Below are 20989 nucleotides of genomic sequence, written 5' to 3' on the forward strand. Positions count from 1 at the left end.
TGAGAGACGAAAAAGAGGATGAGGAGTGGTCCTCTCTCCTTAGAAAAGGAGAGAGAGAGAGAGAGAGAGAGAGGAACACACACACACATTCATACACATATATATCCACGGGATCATGGCAAAGGCTTGTGCGGTTTCGCGATGGGAAAAGTGATGGGCAAAGGCTGAGAGAATGTTAGGAGGCGGGTATCGCATGGACTAATTTTTTCCAGCAGCGTTCGCATCAAACCCTAATAATTCTCGCTTGCGAGGATCCCTTCATTTCATTCTTTTCCACCCTGCTCCGGGTAGTAGTAGTAGTAGTAGTAGTTCGCCCATCATCTCTCTTACTCTCTTATACCTAGAGTGTGTAGGCCTCCTCTTTACTTCCCTGAGATTTGATGAACGGCGCACAAAAGGTTCAAAAGCCTCAACTTTTCTCTACACCAGGTTATTTAAAGTCATTTGAATCAGAGGCAAACATAATAGGTGGAAGCAAGGGACCCGCCATGCTTCCACCAACCTATCCTTGGTGAAAAAAGCGACTATCATTAGTTGATAAGATCCAAGATAGAGTATGAGAGAGAGAGAGAGAGAGTCAGAGCCATTCTTTACCCCATGGCATTATTCTAAGGATCTGTTATAATATATCATCCACCTCTTGCTCAGTTTTCATTAATATATTTTTTACTTATTTTCTGGTTAGTGTTAAAATTATAACTGCTCTCTCCTCAACTTGGTATTATTAATAGGTTAACAAAGATGGGTTTATATTATGCCCTAATCGAGAGGAGCATCATTATTATCATCGTTCATTGTTAGTCTCTGTATTTCCTAAAAATTACATGAATTTTTTTTTTCTATCTATTTAGGTTTGGTTCCAAAATAGACGAGCGAAATGGCGTAAAACAGAGAAATGTTGGGGTAAGAGCACCATCATGGCTGAATATGGACTGTATGGTGCCATGGTGCGTCATTCATTGCCATTACCGGAATCAATCTTAAAAGCTGCTAAAGAAGGCGATGTCACTTCCTGTGCGCCTTGGCTGCTAGGTATTAAACATTAATGAATGATTATTGACGAATGGGAAAATTTATTGTACTTGGTAAAAGATTTTCTATGTAACCATGTCATACGAAATGGAAACACCCTCTAAAACTACAATAATATAAGTTCAATGGAAACCGTAAAATATTTTGTCCTTGAAACAAAAATCTGAAAACTATTCACATTTTCCGTTTATACTTACACTTTTTTTACCAAGTTTTCAGTCAATTCAACTTCGTATATAATGTAATTATGAATTACATTGAGAAGATAGATATCTTGAACCTGTTACTCGCGAGCACCAGTGATGTTTCCAAAGCGTTTTAGACTCAAAGTTCCCAAGCCATTTTTATTCTATGGCTATTAAACTTCACAAGAATTCTGTTATGTTTTAATCATAGAATAATTAAATAGAATTATTTAAGATTTCTCAAATATATATACAGTCAAACTCAGTTATAACGACATCCAAAATTCTGTGAAATTTCGCTGTTATAACCGAGTCGTCGTTACAGCGGAGGTTGATGCTTGCAAGACCTTTTTTGACAAGGAATATAATCCGACACAATCAAATACTGTACATAAAGTTTTCATTTCAATGTGGTTAGGCTGACCATAATTGATCCAGAGAAGTACGGGGAAATCGGGATCATAAATACGGGACATCAACGATTTTCACCCTCAAAAGATCCCAATCGCAAAACCCATTTACGTTGCATCCAAGTATTAGCATTAATGCTTATTTAAGTTTGATCATACCTCAGAATTGCCACATGTTTGCTCTTCTCCTAATGACGGTTGTAGACGGTGCTCGCGACTCGAAAAAAAAGGTTCAAAACATTTAAAGTAAGCTCTTCTATTAACCCATGTCTTACAGCCTCCAATCCCGTTAGCGTTTCTGCAGAGGCGCGACATGCAACCCAACAAATTATCAAACCATTGGCGGCATAAAACATCGCCAAAAAACCGGTATTTCTACCCCATATTCCACATTTGGCGGTTTATAACGCATCACTTACTTGCGGTTTTACCTTTTTAGATCCCCATCCCGAATTTTTTAAGCCAGGTTTTCCTAGGAGTAGAATTTCAGCGCGCCGTATGCAGCGTGAAAACCTGAAATTCGGGTTTTTTGAATAATCAGTAATACAATAATAATTATACAGGGCTTTTGTGGCCAATCAGTGTTTTTACGCTGCACGCTCTGTAGAAACCTGCTCCTAAGAAAAAACCTGGCTTTACAGAACATTATCACTAATTTTTCTGAATAAACGAATATATCAAACACCTAATTATTGACTTTCTCCTCACTCGAAGAGGTGATATTTATAATATGACAAGAAAAATCCCCCCGATTGATGGCATCATGTCATGATTGATATGTTACACGTGTCAAAAAAAAAATAAAGTTCATAATTACTATTAAAATATACATGCATTATTTGTCATTCTTTTGCTTTTTTTATTGGAAAGTGTTCATTTTTTGTATATATGTGTGTGTGTATGCGTGCGTGCATTGGCTGTCCCAGACTTCCATGTACCATGAGCTCCTACATATATGCGCATATGGTTCAATAAGATCAATAGATTAATATAATATTTTAAAGATAAGAATTATAAGGCAATATTGTAAAAATAACGCAATGGTAATGATATTGTCGTGAATTGTTTCAGTCTCTACATAGTAACAAAACCTTCTATGGTCAAATAAATCGTGTCTAATTGGTGGGCCCTATTGAGGCATTTTCCGGTCTTTGGCTAATAATGTCAGTAAATTTTTGATTGAAATCACTGGATAAGACTTTACCAATAATATCGGGGAATAGAGATGGTTAAGATATAGTCTTTTTGCCGTAATTTGGTGTTAAGATAGTATAAAGAACAAATTTCAACTAAAGAACAACGAATTTTTCGTTAGATTTTTATATCAATTATTTTTAACCATCCCGTAGCCTTCGACTTGACTGATTTCCAAATTGTGTTGTCAAATCGATATATATATATATATATATACATACAGGATGTCCACACTTATCGTTCTCCAATGGCTATTTCCCGAATTGTTGGTTTTAGAGAAAACTTTTAATTAGCAAAAATGTTTCAAAGGAGTCACCCATCATCTTAAATGCCGTTCAAATGAGAAAAAAATATTAATAAAAAGTTACAATTTAAATTTTTATACGGTCTCCTTGTCCTCTATCCAATTAGAAAGTTGTTGTCCTATCTTTCCTGAGGCCAAAAAAAAAATCCCATGTTTCCAAGTTCAATATTCGATGATATATTTGAATTCAAAAAGCAGAGAACGTAGGGGAAAGAACAGCATATAAATGCGGTGAAGGAGCGTTGTCCATTAGTTTTTGCTATTCTTTTCCGAATTTTGAATTCTGATATCTAATATCCCTTAGAAACAGGATTTTTCGGTTGGCCTCAGGAGAGACAGGGCAATATTTTTCTAATTAGAAGTTAGAGGACCGGGGGGGGGGCTATAAAAATTTTAATTTTAAATTTTTTATTAGTAATTTTTTTTCATTTGAAGGGCATTCAAGATGATGAGCGACATCATTTGAAACTTTTTTCCAATTGGAAGTTGTCTCTAAAACCAACGGTTTAGGAAATAGCCACTAGATAACCATAAGAGTAAACACCCTGTATACAGGGTGCATATATAACAGCGCGCATGACGTTGTACAGGCGAACCGTTGATCCTAGAGGCATACTTCCAACTAGAAACAGTATCCAAATAACGTGACGAGCTCAGATACGTCATTCATGTTGCAAAGGGTTGTAAAGTTATCAAAATAAAAAAAGTTAACTTTTTATACGGGCACCCTGTCCTCAAAAATTCAATTAGAAAGTTGTTGAAATGTCTCTCCTGTGTCCAAAAAAAAAAACTCACTATCCAAGTGCAATATTCGCAGAGATATTTGAATTCAGAAAACGTTAAAAAGGTGGAAGAAAAAAAAATAGCATAAAAAACCAACGGAAAACGCTTTTCCCCCCCGATTTTTATGCTGTTTTTTCCAACTTTTCCCGATTTTGAATTCAAATATCTCTGCGATTATTGATCTTAAAAACGTGGAATTTTTTTTTGTTGGCCTCAGGAGAGACCGGGCAACAACCTTTTAATCGGTGGGTGAGGTAGCCCAGGTTGATAAGACACTCGCCTAAAGTACCAAAGGATGTTTAGAGGTGTCGCGAGTTCGATACCCGGTTCGTCCTTGTCAGAAAACTTTCCTGACACGGGTACAACAAAAAACGGCGACCTGACCGCAGCAACAATTGCTACCGTAGGGAGTCCCCCATCGAGGGGTTAGCGCACCAACCTCTAGATGAGTATAAAAAAACAAGCCTGCCGTTCGGAATCGGCAATAAATTGTAGGTCACGGTCTAATTAGCCCTCGTGTGCAGAAAATGACCGTGGTGCGGCAAAAATGATCAAATACATAACTCTTTGCAACATGAATGACGTATCTGAGTTCTGAGTTCTACAAGTTATATTTGGATACTTTTTAAATTGTACGTATGCCTCTAGGCTCAACCTATGCACCCTGTATATTTTAATGTAATTTTAAGTTAAGTATGAAGGAATTAGAATCCATTACAAATCAATGAAGATACAAGAAACAAATTTTAAAATTTTAAGGCTGAAACAATCCTTGACTAAAATTTGGTGCAAACAAACCTTAAAGTATATTTGAACCAATGTCATGTTTGGGAGCCAGCAGTGTTATAGGGTTTCAAAAAAAAATACCACTTTCAGTGATTGCAAAATGCAAATTTCAAGTGGTAAAGAAACGTTTAAAGAAAAAAACGTATCGTTAACCCTTGCTTTTTCTAATAAGGATAAAAAAAATAATAATAAGGCAAAAAAGTTGCAGTTATGCTCTTACGTTTTAATTAATCTCAAAATAATACGAAAATGTAACAGAAAATTCAAATCTTTAAGACTGGCTTTGACCGGTCTTTGAATCATATCACCATCCATTTTGCCCTCCTTGTAGCTCCTATGCATTGGCAAGCCCTGGTGTCCGGCACAGCTAACGCAACACAATCGTCTCCTCTCTCCATCTACAGGGATGCATCGAAAGTCACTGGAAGCAGCGGAGAAGCTCAAGGATCCAGAATTCAATTCCCCGGAGGAGACGACGAACAGCAGCAGCGCCCACAACTCGACGATAACCCAGCAGCCGCAGTCCGGTGATACCCAGCAAGACGACGTCGTCGGGTGCTACCAGCAGCAAAGGGAAGGGCCCCAGCAGCAACAGCAGCAACAGCAAAGCAACCTGCAACAGCAGCAAGCATCCCCTTCGACATCCTCTACAAGTTCCAGCCCTATCTCGTCACCGCTTCTATCCCTCGTCGGGGCCATGAGCACCAAGGAAGACCTTCGATCATCCAGCATCGCCTCGTTAAGAGCCAAAGCCATAGAACATTCGGCTAAAGTGTACGGACACAGATCGGACGTTGTCAAGAATTCACCAACTACTATGAAAGTTGTGTCGGGTTCGACTGATTCGAACAAAAAAGACGGGGAAGTTGTTAGACCATCCATTCATTCCATCGGGTCATTGTTTTGATGTAACACAATGATTTGACACATCGATTTTTTAAATAGAAATTTATCCGAGATACTATATCTGAGCTTTTCAATGAGTTCAGAAACTTTACCTCAAAAAAAAATCTTGCAAAAAGCCAAACCCGTGTGTATATTACCATATATGTTTTCTTTTTTTCTTTTTTTTTTGCGCATCAAATTGTGTAGGATCATTATATATATATATACAGTATATATATAAATGGCGTAAATAATGCTGTACGATTTGGTATCTCATCCAATTCCGTTGATGGAATCTGCGCGGTTTCCCCTAATCGAAATAAAGCTGGGCTCGAACATCGTCTGACGACGTTCATGGTATACCGGTGAATACTGTGAGACCATTACTCAATAACCGGGACGATTCTACCGATACGAGATAGGCTCTTAACCCAAGTCTGAACTCAAGCCAATTTTAGAGACCTGCACCATCAGGAAGACCGTCAAAGACAGAATACGTATTACAGCCTCTAATCATTGCAATATTTCCTAGTGATGAATCCCTGTGTATGAACAAATAGACATAAATACGCCAATCTTGCTCCCCAGAAGAACAAGGTCCAAGTCATAACAGGTTGTCTCTAGCTGAGAGGATTGAACTCATTGATTCTGATCACAACAAGATATCCAAAGATTGGAGTAAAATCAAAAAGAAGATCGCGTCGAATCGTAAACATTACTTCAGCGATGTCTTTGACGTCAACCTGAAACAAAGAGTGACTATGAACGCATTCCAGGTCCCAAACTACATCAAGATATCGATGTCAAGATGGAGATAGGTTCAGCCTTAATGGCGACAAAAAAAAAACCGATAGTAGACACAGACTGGTGAGGAAAACCGAGTGCTTTGAGACAAAGAAACTCATACAGGAGATGAAACAAAATAGTTCCAATCGACGTGGGAAGTTCCATCGACTGCATGTCTTACAGAATTTACAGGAGGTGGCTAATGTACAGAAAAGTGGTGTTCATCGGGTATAATAAGAATGCATAATGATAAAATATAGGGATGGACTGGGAGAAAAAAATCGTCAAAAAGAAAGAAAAAAGTTCCTTTTACAAGAAAGAACTGAGATAGAAATAAGTATTATACAGTATATCATTATTATTACTATTATCATCATTGCCAACTATAAAAATCACAAACTAATACTGCTGCGAAAAAAAGTACATAGATGTTTGTATACAAAGTGTATGTTATTTTGACTTCCTTATAAATGTCTCGGTTCTTCTGACATCAAGTGACTTTGACGAAAAGTTATTATATATACAGACAAAAAAGAAAATATACCGTGGGAAGAGAATAAATATCTTTTTTTTAATTAATTAATTAATTAATTAATTAATTGCTCTTATATAATGCAAAATGAGTTTATTGATAAATTATGTATGAAAAAAAAAATATTTGTCAGAAACATTCGAGATTAAACGTGCAATTTCGCAAAATGAAACCTTGATGTCGTTTGATTATGTTTGTCTTTGATTTCTTCTCAGTCACGGTGCTCACTGAAGCCCCCAAGAATGGTCAGTGCTTGAGCCATGTTTCGTATTCCGAGGTATTAATCGACAGACCTATTGAAGTTATATACAAGGATTAGTAGCATGTTGGTTTTAGTTTGAGCACACGAGATACCATATGGGTGCTCTTCTCATGATGGATACTATCAAACCCGGAATTTTTAACCCTGTTCGAGTCTCGAGCACCTTTTATGCCCAGCATCATGAGAAGAATTTTCATTTTATAGCTCTGACATATTCTTGAACTCATTCCAGTTTCGGGCTCCTGGAAACCCTGGCTGATTTAACTGCCATCTATGTGCAAAGTGTGACGTCAGTATTATCGCTACAACCAATCGCTGTTCCCTATGCCCCTTTTTTAACGATCAAAACAAAAAACTTGTTTTTTGGTTGAAACAAGCAAAAATTCTTTGAACACAAAAAACTGGTTTTGCTGCGACAAGGGGGAGTACGATGAGTCTGCTCGGTATTCCAGTTGGCTCAGTCTAGTTTGATGTGAATTCTTAAGCCTGTTCCACACTCGCAGCGCTACGTCACTCCGAGACACGCATATAAAACCAGTTTTTTTTACGGCGAAATCACCTCATCTACGCCTCAAAACCCGGTTTTCTAGCGGTTTGGAGAGACGTAGTGCTGCGGGTGTGGATACTGCATTAGATGCGACTTGAATGAGATGGTTCGACTGAGGTGTCGATAAAGACCTTACAAATGTCGAAATTGGGCACAGGCACTGAGTAGTTTTTAGTGCTTCAGCGAACACTTAAAGATATCTATAGGAAAGACATCGCTCAAAAATCTAAAACGTCAAGGAACCCTGGTATGAGAATATTGCCTATCACCAGATTATTTTTTAAATTGATATAGGCCTACTAAAACCTTTCATAGCTATAATTATAGCACACAATCAGTTGTACAAAGCAGTGCTTCCACATAGGTGAGTCTAATAGGGTCCAGCTAAGGTGCCCGGGATGAATCTCACTATTTTTGCTTAGTCTATAAATTTACTATAGTAATCCCGTTGAAAATATAGAAACCCCAGATAAGGAATATGAGGCAATAGCTTACAAACAATCAGAAAATGCATAAAATGGTAAGCCTATTTTCATGGCCCCCCACAAAAGGTTGGGATGACAGGGCTCCAGCCTGGAAGCTCGCGACGATTCTTACATTTTTTTCTTTTCACGCTATAAAACTGTTTTCGAAGAACTAACTTTGGCTTTTTGAGAGAATGGTTAGCAGGAGTTTTCAAATACTGTTTGCAATCAGTTGGTGTTGTAAGTCAATGGAAAGAATTTAAGGCAAAATTATCCTCTGTTTTGCACGATGTCATACCCTTTGTTCGTAAAAAACGGGCTTTTTTTTGTTGCATTCCCTACGGTTCACGGAAAAAGTGCGTAACCTGGAAAAGAAAAGTGCATTTAGAGAGCATAAAAGTGGAACAGGTAACCTGGCATCAGTTACTGAAAAAAGAAGGGCATTGAAGAAGGGGATTAGGGAAAGTAAAAAGGAAGTTGAATCTCTCTCTCTCAAGATCGGCAGTTAATATTAGCGCTGACCCAAAATCATTTTTCAACTATGTCAACAATGGATGTAAGGGGTCAATTAGCCCCCTGCCGATAGAAGGATCTAGGATAGAGAGCAATGTAGGCATTTGTGGTGCTTTCAATGTTTTTTCACGTTGATTTTTAATACGGAAGATGATATTCAAAGTACGGGTGTGTCATGGAGGGAGGGAGTTATTGTCCTCAACGATATTCAAGTTGAAGATGTGGAAGTCCTAAAACTTCTAAAAGATGTAAATGCAAGAAAAGTACCAGGACCAGGTGATATTTATTCTAGGGTCCTTAGGGAATGTGCTAATGAACTGTTGGGGCCAGCTGTACATATCTACAGAAGTAATGTTGCTGTGGGTATCGTCCCAAGAGATTGGAAATTCGCTAATGTGGTTCCGATATTTAAATAGGGTAGTAGAAAAACCGTGTCGAATCAAAAGGCAATTGGTGAAGTGGATAGACGAGAACAACGTGTTGTCAGAAAACCAGCATAGGTTCAGCAAGGGAAAGTCATGTGTGACCACCCTACTTTGCTTATAAAGTATGATCACGTGACTAAGGCTCTGGGAAAGGGCATAAACCAGTACCTCCTAGAGATAGAAGGCCTCTGCACTGTTTGCCTTAAACGTCATTCAGACTACCTAGCAAGTTTGCCACATTTTGAAACACAGCACCCTGTTTTGTTTCTTCTTATTTTGGCGTAGAATCTTCCTGATTGGCTCACAAATACCGCATAGTGAATGGATGTGAGGCATAGAAATCGCCAATTCTGAGCCCGATCATTCCTTTTCCCAACAACGATGATACTGGCACGAGCAGGGAATTTTTTCCCCTGAATATTCTGAGGGAAAATGGACTAGTTACTGACGTCACAAGCAGACTGCGGAGGTCTTTTATCTCTAGGAGGTGCTGCATAAACGTACACGTTGTTCATCTTGATTTCCAGAAGGCATTTAATCGGGGCCCAATATGGTACACTCTTGAAACGTTTACATGCGATTCGGATTGGGAGGCAATTTGTTGAATTAGATAGAATCGTGGTTGAGAGATAGGTCACAATGGGTTTTGGTTAACGGGGAATTTTCTGATTGGACAACAATGAAGAGTGGAGACCCTCAAGGAAATGCCCTTAGGCCCATACTTTTTTCATTTTTCATCGATAAACTCGATCAGGACATCTACGGGATTGTTAGCAAATTCGCAGATGACGTGAAGCTAATGGGTGTAATCGGGAATCCAAGCAATAGGGTGATGCTCCAGACAAATTGAATATGATTACATGGGCAAATGAATGGAGCATGACCTTTAGTGTTGATAAGTGCATGATCGATCATTTTGGTTCGAACAACCTGTTTCACTTGCGAGTTGAATGGTATTACTATCCACCAGGATGCAACTACCGATTACTACCGATTTGGGAATTCTCATTGATGAGCGGCTTAGGTTAAGCCGGGTTTTCCTAGGAGCAGGTTTTCTATGGTTCGCGCAGCGTAAAAACGCTGATTGGTCAAAAAACCTGAATTTCAGGATTTTAACCAATCGGCTTTTTCACGCTGTAATTTCAGGATTTTAACCAATCAGCGTTTTCACGCTGCACACGGCGCAAAAGTTCTACTCCTAGGAAAATCCAGCTTTATTCTGAACATTGTTCAGCGATGGTCAAAAAAGCGAATGGAATGCTCGGTTTCATTCTTAAAAATGTAGCTTCTTCGCACTCTCCTAAAAAGTCATTCTTTCACTTTTCCCAGACTTAGTTCGTCCTGGACTGGAGTAGGCTGATAAGTTTTGGAAACCATAGGGGCCATTCAAGTATTACGTCAGCAGCCATTTTCGACCCCCCCCCCCGCCAGCAAAAGTCAGCAAAACTGCCCCCCCCCAACTTGTCAGCAAAATTTCGTCAGCTCTGCCCCCTACCTCCTAACGCACATTGGGATCCGAGACGTACGCGGTGGGGGGGGGGAGTGCACGAGCTCCCTATGCCCCCGCCCGACGGTCAATTTTTTTAATGTAAAAAGTGCTTTAAAAAAAGTTGAAATTTCGGAAGAAAATTCCTTTATATGTTATTATAATCAATTTTTGTTAATTTCAGTGCTATTAGAAGGGTAAGAACTAAAAATTTCTCTTCAAGAAATTCATTGCGACCCACCCTCTAAGCCACATATGTTAAACCCATGGCCCGCGGGCCAAATGTGGCTCTTCTCCGGGTTATCTGATGCGGCCCACCACCTCAAACCTAATTTTTGTAAAAATGAACTAAGCGGCACATTTACAGATATCTTAAGTGACTCGTGGCACAATTCCAGATCATTTAAGCGGCCCATGCCATATGTTCAAATCACTCAAGTAGCCCTGTGGCACACTCACTATTGGTAAAAGAAAGATTCAATTAAAAAAATAGTTTGGTTTTTGGCCACCAGGTGAAAAAGTGGTGCTTTTTTATCGCAGTTATCTTTTTCCCATGGTACAAATACCAAGTTTTAATTAAATACACCCACCACAGAGGGGAGTTCCTAGGTTGGAGTAGTTCATTGAAACTTGGTATATACGTTATTTGGACCATGGAAAAAAGATAACTGCAACATAAAAATCCACTTTTTCACCTGGTGGTCAAAAATTGAACTATTTTTTTAATTGAATCTTTTAAGTTTCGTTTACCAATGATCCATATATACTTTATACCAAGTTTCATCAAAATACCTCCATCAGAGTGGGTGCCAGTTTATTTAACCACCCTATAATATTCACAAGACACTACCAAAAATTATTCCTACCAACAAAGTCCCTATGGTTAATCGAGTGGTTAGGGAACTAGCCTCTGACTGTACAAGTCTGGGTTCGAATCCTGGTTCGGGCATGGATGTCTACTAACAGATTCCTCGGACGGGTCATGCGGATCCCTCGGGAATACGCGAGGACCACATTATTTAAAAACTAAATAAAAAACAATATGTATTCAATTCATCGCAGGTTTCAGTAGATATGGACCAAATTACGGCAATGATTGTTGTTGTAACAGAGCTTTTTTGGTTAATGTAATACTTTCTCTCTTTCCCCCCTTCCTTTATATGTATATATCCTTCATCATCAGTAAAAGACCACCTCCCAGCGTCATTAATCTACACAATTGAATTGATCCACACTTCCAAATGAAAGGACTTTTTGTGCGTATGGTGTCGTCGGAGTCAGTCAATGCCATGGTAAGGGGGAAGCCAAACGTCACGTGGTGCGTGACCAACCAAGAGAAGAGCCCCCCCGACCGACCCCGGACGACGTCGCTTATTCACGAGGGTGCCTAGAGAATATATACTGTACCAGCAGGGGATAACAGGAGATTGGTCGATGTTGAGTTGGTGTTGGATTCTACCAGCCTTCGGAAGGTTGATGATAGAAGAGAAAGCCAAACGCGGGCTTTTTTTTTTTTCTTTCAATTCTTTCCTCCCGTAAGAGGGGAAATCCCAACCCTAGTAGAGTAACTTCATCCAGACGACGTTGTTCAAGGGTGTCGAGGGTAAGGTTCTCCGCCATCACTTTTGTATCGACATGGACCATTAGCCTTGCTCTTCTACCGCAAAAACGTATAAAGGATTATCTTAAACGAATTACATCCAAACATCCGTCATATTACATTTCATAATCAGGATGAAAATAAAATGAGGAGAGCGAGAGAGGCCAATGTCACGTGGGTGTTGGAGTCGAATTACGAGTTAAGTGATTGAGTTTGTATTCTGATTTGGATGGTATGCGTCATATCTACGTACGTACCACCATTGTTGCTATGGCGTACAATGTTTTATATTCAATATAACTCCAATTATCTCAATCTAATATAGAAAGTTTTGTGCTTCTGGTAAATATGATGTATATGGAACTTAGGACATCGTGGGTCAGTTGGGTGAACATTCATGAAATAGGGACCCGGAATCATGAGCATCACGGTGAGCTGGCGATGTTGATGTATGTTTGGTGCTGCTTTGAAGTGGTCCTTTGTTAGCCTATACTGGGTAGCCGTTGACGAATGTAAGAATCCGAGAGTGGCAAAAGTTTGAGAACCACTCCTATAACCAATCGCTGCTCCCTAAAGTACTTTTTTAATCGATTTCCGAGATGTTACTTGGAGTGGCAAACCTGTTACGGTATTCGTTCAAAGATGCATGACAAACTAGCTCTCTTTACATAAGCGTATTGGACGAAGAATGTTAGACCTGTTGCTCATGCCTGATTCGTACTCGAAAGGTATCGGTCGCCACCACAGTTTAATATCCGATCCAAGTTATATTCAATGATTAAATTACGCTGATCAGAGTTTAAGCATTCATTAGAGTTGCCATCGATCTTTAATAACGTAATTGTGATCTTCGCCAATGAGCGTATTCCATGGTACATTATGGAACCCCCATATGTACCTAAGTACATTATGGAATTGTGCGACCGGGACCTGCAATTTATTGCCGATTCCGAACGGCGGGCTTGTTTTCATACTCATCGAGAGGTTGGTCCGTTAACTCCTCGATGGGGGAGGGAACTCTCTACGATAGAAATTTTCTCTGCGGTCATATATCGCCGTTTCTGTTGTACCCCTGTGTCAGGAAAGTTTTCTGACAAGGACGAACCGGGTATCGAACTCGTGACACCTCTAAACACCCTTTGGCACTTTAGGCGAGTGTCTTATAGACCTGGGCAACCACACCCACCGATTAAAAAGTTGTTTTCCGGTCTCTCCTGAGGCCAACCAAAAAAAAAAACTCCACGTTTTTAAGAGCAATATTCGTAGAGATATTTGAATTCAAAATCGGGAAAAGTTGGAAAAAACAGCATAAAAACCACGGGGAAAGCGTTGTCCGTTGGGTTTTTTTATGCTATTTTATCCCCCCAATTTTTTTACGTTTTTTGAATTCAAATATCCCTACGAATATTGCACTTAGATCGTGAAAGGTTTTCTTTCTGGCCACAGGAGAGACAGTTTAACAACTTTCTAATTGAATTTTTGAGGACAGGGTGCCCGTATACAAAGTTAATTTTTTTGCATTTTGATAACTATACAACCCTTTGTAACATGAATGACGTATCTGAGCTCGTCACGTTATTTGAATACTTTTTCTAATTAGAAGTAGGCCCTATGCCTCTAGGGACACCGGTTCACCAGTAAAATGCGGCAAAGGGAAATAAGTAATACAAATAAAAATACAAATACAAGGGCCACAACAGGCAAATTGCCCACCGAGGTGGCTGAAAAAAATCACCCTGTATAAAGAAAATTCTAGCCATTCATTTAGTTTTCTTATCTGTTTCTATCATCTTCTATTCTTGATCTCGTGCTATTATTCTCTTACTCAATGCTTTATGCCCAATTATTGGCATGCGCAAGGGGATACAAGAGGGGATTTGGGGTTTTAACTCCCCCTTGAGCCGAGATTGTAGTGTTATTGTGCAGGAAAAAACGCAACACCTCTCCTCAGAAGAAAAAAATTGTGAAACTTCCCAAATATCCTGCGTGCGCCTATGTGTCCAATCAGTGTTTCTCAATTGCCGGGCCCTGACATCATTCATCCCGGGCCGCGAGTGATCAGCCGTTTCATTTCTCCTCATTCATTTTCCGTTGGTGTTGTGTTTGACCGGGCCTTCCACTCACAAAAATGAATGAAACCGGGCCGCGGGCTTGCCAACCATTGCAATACAGTGTACAGATTGTCCCAAAAAAAAAACTTCTTAGGAATTTAAATAATCCCCGCACTCTAGTAAGACAAGAATAAGAAACTTGAAAAAAAAACACCATATGCAACTCTGAAATGTATAATGTGAATGGCTTAATCGGCGTAGTGAACTATATTCAGCAGTACAGTCAAGAAACGCATGCGGGAGTCAGGGCCGTTGTAACAGTATCATGGGCCCCCGGGCCAATTCATTTTTCTGAGGACCTGCGTCTGCACCAGTTGGTGCAGCCATGCTGTTCGTGAGCATAATGAAGCGTGTTGATGAGTGTCTAAAGGTTCGGGGAGGGCACTATGAACATTTATTGTAGTTTAAGAACCAAATAAATAACATTTTTGGAATTTGGAATTTTTTCGAAAATTCACTAGCGTTTATTTTTTTTTGGGGGGGGGGCGCACTCCACTGCATACGTAAGTCTTTAACCTACTATGTCCCCCCCCCCCCCCCATAAAAATGTATATTTAATTTTTTCTTTACAAAAAGTAATGTAAGTTGGTGCTGTGTTAGAATATTTTTGATTGGAACAATACATTACCACAGCAATTTAATTATTTAGAAAGGATTTTTCAATTAGCTAAAATGGTTAATTAAGGGTGGAATATACAGTTTGCCTTGATTTTATAATGTTATCTCTAAACACAGGAAAAATAGGGCTGGGAATCGAGATTAAAATTTTTAACTGTTAACCAGTTAAGCATTTTAATCGATTCCCAGCCCTATTTTTTACATCAAATTCTTTTGATCGATTAATCGAATTTTAATCGAATATTTTTCGTAACTATATAATATTAACTGATGCTATAAAGATATTTTTATTCATTTCATACACCTATTCGTTAGTTTTAAACAAATGCAAGAATAAATTAAAAGAATGCCCCCCACCGCAGGAAGCAATTTAAAAGATGCTGAACGTTATTTGTCAAAAATCTTGGCGTTTCTTCCCTTGGATTTTGTCATTTAAATCAGTTATGTTAGGTTAATTGCTGATTTGTCGAAACTACTTCCAATCTTCATACTGTTGCTTGTGTACCAGAAACTCTTGCTGGAGAGTACTTGTTGGGAGAAGGAGCTGATGCTTTTTTCCCAAATACAAATGCCATAACAAACAAACTGCTCAACGGAGTGGCAAGAATAATGGCAACGGTCTGCAAAAATATGGATGTCAAAAATATATACGGAATGCACGAAAACTGTTGTTTTCACTGTGGAGACAATGAATTTTGGTCTTGCCTTCTGAAACGACCATCAATCTCATTTAAAACTGAACTTTCTGTATCACGAATTTCATTAAATTAATATGTATTTCCCCAATGCAGAAAATTTTTTGATTATTACATTGATTCAAATTTTTTTTTAATATAGCTCATCTAAAATGTTATGTCTGACTAACTGATTGACAAAGACTTTGTAGGAAGATAATGTCTTATTAATGTCCTCTTGTTCACTCCGTAAAGGGTGCGGCTGGGATCTCCAATCGGAAATTTGGAGTTTTGGCTGGGGGAAAAGTATATCGGAGTGTAAGTGTTGTACGACCAAGGGCCGCAACTAGATACTTTGTCATCCGGGGCAAGCTGGCATTTTGGCGCCCCTTGATGTAGAAGAAACAGTTAAAAGGTGAATTCGGCGGCCCCTTCTGGTTCAGCGCCCGTTGCACCAGACCCACCTGCTCCCCCCCCCTAGTTGGTGTCATCTCTCAGGTGGTCTCAAGCTCATTGGGGAAAATATCTTGTTACCTATATGTGCTGCCTGGCAGCCGAGTGGTTAAGGAGCTAGCCTCTGATTGTGCAAGTCTGGGTTCGAATCCCGGTTCGGGCAACGGAGGTCTACTAACACTTACAAATTCCTTGGATGGATCATGGTGATCCCTTGGGAATACGTGAGGATCACGTTATTGTTATTATATTCCTCCCCCCAGATCGAACATGGGACCTGACGGCACGATGGTAGACGAGCATCTTGCTACCATGCCACTCCCATTTGTGTGACTGGAAAACCTGGTCACATGCACACGAATAATTAGACATAAATGGGGGAAAAAGGAAACATTGAATATCAATCACGGCCCGGCGGTTAAAAAACACAACACTAGAAGACATACTTTCTAAAATAGCAACAAAATTAAGAAAACAAATTGGTATAATGGGTTTTTTTTACCCTGTATTTACCGTGTATATTTAAATATTAAATATTAAATACACGGCACTTAGAGGGTTAATTATGGATTATGAATCCTGTTTGGATACGTTAATGAGCACCTTCCATCTTTATCCGAAGCATTAAAGCAGTGGTTCTCAAACTCTTGTCACCCGCGGCTCCCTTCCCCAAATCATGGTGTAACTACGGCTCCCCCAAATAGTTTGATAGATAATTTCCCGTATAAAAGAACCACTTCAAAGCACCAATACGCACAGAAATCGGTATCTTCAGCTCACCGCGACGCCACTGACAAAGTTGGCGACGCCCCTAGGAACCGAGACGCGCACTTTGAGAAACGTTGCATTAAGGAATTAAAACTTTTGAACTTGAGTAACGTGAATCTTGCAAGAATTTTTCGCACAAATTTAAAAACCAGAGGTTATTACTACTATACAGTGAATTGATCTGTTTCATCTGGTAGGGCTGTGGGAAGTTGCATCTAGGCAGATTAAATAACCTTCAATAAAAATGGAATAGTCCAGAGATACTGGATTGACTGTGAAATTGTTTGACTGTTTTCCGAATCCTAGAATAATCCAAAAACAAACTTACAACATGTACTGTAGTTTCATTATTTCGCGCAGTCTTTCCAGCTCCCAACGGCGCTTTTGCTTTCCCCCCATCCACCCACTTCTGCTTTCTCAGCGGGGAAACATGGAAATTTCGAGCAAAACGACAAAATAATACTCTAACAGCAGCAGCAGCGAAGAAATCGACATGCATCACTGTCTGAGCTCGAGTCACTGCGGGTGTTCAATTGCTGCTTGCTCCCTGTGAAAAATCCCAAGCCATCCTCGAAGATAAATCTGAATAAAAAGGCACCAGAGTGGAAAGAGATGAAGAGGCATGGTGGTGAGGTGGAAATTAATCATGATGTGCCACTGAGAAGTGCCACCTAATTTCTCAAAATTTGCTGCCGAGGAAATGGTAGATACCACAGGATGGGTAAGGATGCGTTGTGAGTGAGCAAGCATATCCTAATCGCCTTCTTCTCTTATTTACCTCGGGCCTCAATCGCTTCTTTTAAGAGTAAATAGAGGATGGAAAGATGCCATTTTTCGTTGATGCAGTCTCAAATACCCATCGGCTGATCCATTTAATTCCTACCACAAGGAAACCTACAGCTAATCGAATTTTCGGAATGATCCGGTTATAAGACATTTCGCTGCCAAATCTTATAAAATCTTCGGTCGATTTGAACAATTTTTTCAACGGAAGGCATTTATATATTTCTCATAAATAAGCGTCTCCCGAGAGACTGTGAATCTCAAAACTTTCCGACTCGAAAGAGTGTACAGGGGGATTATAATTAAAGTTCCCGTCCCCTGAGTGAATAGTTTTTCTCAAAAACTACTCACCCGAACGTCGCCAAATTTTCAGGATATCTTAATGAGACTATGGGAGAGAGATCTATGCAATAAAAAATAGTGAAATTTTTACCACCAGGTGAAAAAGAGGCGCTTTTTATTGAATTTTCTTTTTTTTTCCCCCTGTCAATATAGCCTGTATGCCAAATTTCAATGGAATACGTCCACCAGAACGGGCGCTGCATAGGTATGAGTAGTGTCAGTATACTGAAACTAAGAAACTTACTCAGACCTCTGTTGCGTCCCCGTTCTGGTGTACGCATTCCATTGAAACTTGATATATACGCTTTATGAGCCATGGAAAAATGGAAAATGCAATAAAAAGCTCCACTTTTTTTCACCTGGTGGTCAAAAATTAAACTATTTTTTATTGCGTAAATTTCTCCCCCATGGTCTCATTAAAATATCCTGAAAATTTGGCTGCGTTCGGATGAGTAATTTTTGAGAAAAATTATTCACGGAGTACAGGGACTTATAATCACCCTGTTGTTTCACTTACAGATGACAAGATTTTTTACGAATGTCAAAGAAGACAGGAACATCGTTCGTTTTCAAGAAATTAACAGTCATTGAAGAACCCATTGTTTCACCCGGTTCTTCATCTAACATAGAGTATCTACAGTCAAACTTAGTTAATTCAAAGTCCAAAGTCACTGGAAAAAAAATTCGAATTACCCAATTATTCTATCCTGAATTTATAAAATGACTACAAATTTCAACTTAATCATTAACATCCACATAGGATAATAGTTATTAAAATTTTGTCATCAATTATGAAACTTTCCCAAATTTTAATATAATTGATCTTGGCTGCTACATTATTCCACTGTTCTGGAATCAGCATCACTGCAGAATTTCGTAACCATGTTCAAAGCCTAATTTATGGAAACAATTCACATACAGTAAAATTATAATTGATGGAAATATAAATGTCAAAATTTTTATACGGTCCTGATCAAAGTTTTAATTGTTAAAATTTATGCTTTTTCCCATTGTATCAAAAGATGTTAATCCTGTGAAACTTGGATAAAAATTCGTGGAGATATTCGGTAATTGAAATTCTTCATACAGTCTAACTTAGTTAATTTGAAATCCAGTCACTGGACAAAAGTTTGAATTATCCAAAATTCGAATTGTCCGATTAATCTATCTTGGATCCATAAACTGACTACAAATTGCAACTTAATCCTCAACGTTCACGTAGTAGGATAATAATCATCAATTATTAAAATTTTATCATCAGTTACGAAACAGTTTTCCAAATTTTAACAATTTATATAAAATTGTAATATATAATTAATCTTAGCTGCTGCATTAATCCACTGTTCTGGAATCAGCATCACTGCAGAATTTCTTGACCATGTTCAAAGCCTGATTTACGGAAACAGTTCATGATCATTTGTTACGAAACTGCCAAATTTTGCTTATCATTCTTATGCTATATTCTCAACGTTTTTTCAATCTGAACTTTCCGACGCTTTCGATACTTTTAATGACGACAAAAACATTCAAATTTTCAATGCTACACCTTGATTAGGTTGAAAAGCATAATCGGTATTTAGTGATACAGTCTCGACGCACTCCAGCTGAACAATGTTGAAATGTTCATTAAACTAACAAAAAAAAGTAGAAAAACAGAATTTTCAAACTTTTACTAGTCTGAAAATTTGTTAACAATTTGGTAGAGAATAGCAAAGTCTGGCTTTTTGTAGAATTTTTCGAAACTAAATTTGCTTATACAAAAATTATGATTTTTTTTTCCCCCTTCAACTTCGAATTATTCAAAAAATTCGAAAAAAGTTCGAATTAAACAAGAAATTTTAACATTAAATTAGATAGAAAACTCGGGAAAATTCATAAAAGTTCGAATTATCCGAAATTCGAATTAATCAAGCTCTACTGTATATCATAATAATTTTTGGCACTGCACCAACTGGAGATGCACTATCTTTGGTCCCTTTGTTTATCAGCATGTAATTTATTCTTATTAACATTAAATCGAGGTCAGTCTCACAAGTCTCTAATTGGGGTTCCATAAGAGCTTTTCAGGTGTTTATCGAAAGCTGTGAAATTTGTATTGGTGTTGAATATAAATACCTATATGAGAAAAATTGTATGTGGACCAAAAGTCTTTTTTAAAATTCATAAAAAAAATTTATGCCCTGAATTTGGATTATATTTAGCAACAAAAATAAATTACTGTAGCTTAAAATTACGGAAATAAGACACACTACAAGAGAGTCGCCCGTACAAAGCAACTGAGATTTTTGGGGGAGATGGAGTCCTTCGATAATTGGCCTTCCCTGAACAAAGCCAACTTTTTCAGTCAGTCAGTCACTATAAGAGTTCTTGTAAGTTGAGTTTGGTTTAACCATTTCAGACCCGAGTATTTATTTTTCATAATTTTCGAGATGTTTTTGCATTTTTGATATCCAAAAAAATACATTAAAATCGTAAATGTCAGCACACAAATCTTTATTTTTTCAAATTTTCTTTTTTTTTTTCCTGAAGAAATAATTCACTTCGTTCAAATTTTTTCAGCCAAGATGATGCAAGGTATATTCATATTCACATACATTTTTTTCCAGAATTTTATTGCTAAATTTTATGTAATAAATCACACTTTTCCGGGAGGCACTTTCTACTGGAAGCCATAAAAAACCCCTGAAAGTACAACTTCAAGTGCTGTCCTCTGATGAAAGCCCCCAAAGTTCATATTCACCATAATTCTAACTCAAAACTTACACAATCCTTTAAGTCAGGGCTTAACTCCCCCGAGGTTTAAAAAAAAATTTCTGCACAGTGAAAAAAAAGCAACCAACACATTTGTTTGTGCATGCAGGATCTGAAAGGGTTAAAAGCATCGTTGGTTAAATTATTCTACCTGAAAGAGTGAATCAACTGCTTCAGCTCTACGACGGTATGGTCAGTATCATATGCAGATACAAATTGAAATGGCATCAAAATAATTGGTGCACCCTACCGGCAATGTCTGGCTAATAAAATCCGAATTGACATGTATTGTTGG

At 38.4% G+C, this 20989-nt stretch overlaps 1 protein-coding gene across 2 annotated transcripts in view; it reads left to right on the forward strand.

Annotated features, from left to right (window-relative positions):
• The window catches only part of LOC149072885 (uncharacterized), a 114106-nt gene extending 107197 nt beyond the window's left edge, over window positions 1-6909 (forward strand). Inside the window, exons 5-6 of one of the 2 annotated variants that reach the window (XM_089246842.1) lie at window positions 852-1032; window positions 5099-6909. In XM_089246842.1, the coding sequence (XP_089102968.1) occupies window positions 852-1032; window positions 5099-5601 (684 nt within the window). In that variant the 3' untranslated portion in view covers window positions 5602-6909. Of the gene's footprint in view, window positions 1-851; window positions 1033-5025 lie in introns of both variants that reach the window. The other variant, XM_089246843.1, reaches the window with a different exon arrangement.
• The last annotated feature ends 14080 nt before the right edge of the window (window positions 6910-20989 follow it).

This window comes from Pholcus phalangioides, unplaced genomic scaffold (assembly GCF_987345545.1).
Source record: "Pholcus phalangioides strain wild (caught in Gottingen) unplaced genomic scaffold, Ppha-v1.0 ptg000017l_1, whole genome shotgun sequence".
NCBI lineage: Eukaryota > Metazoa > Arthropoda > Arachnida > Araneae > Pholcidae > Pholcus > Pholcus phalangioides.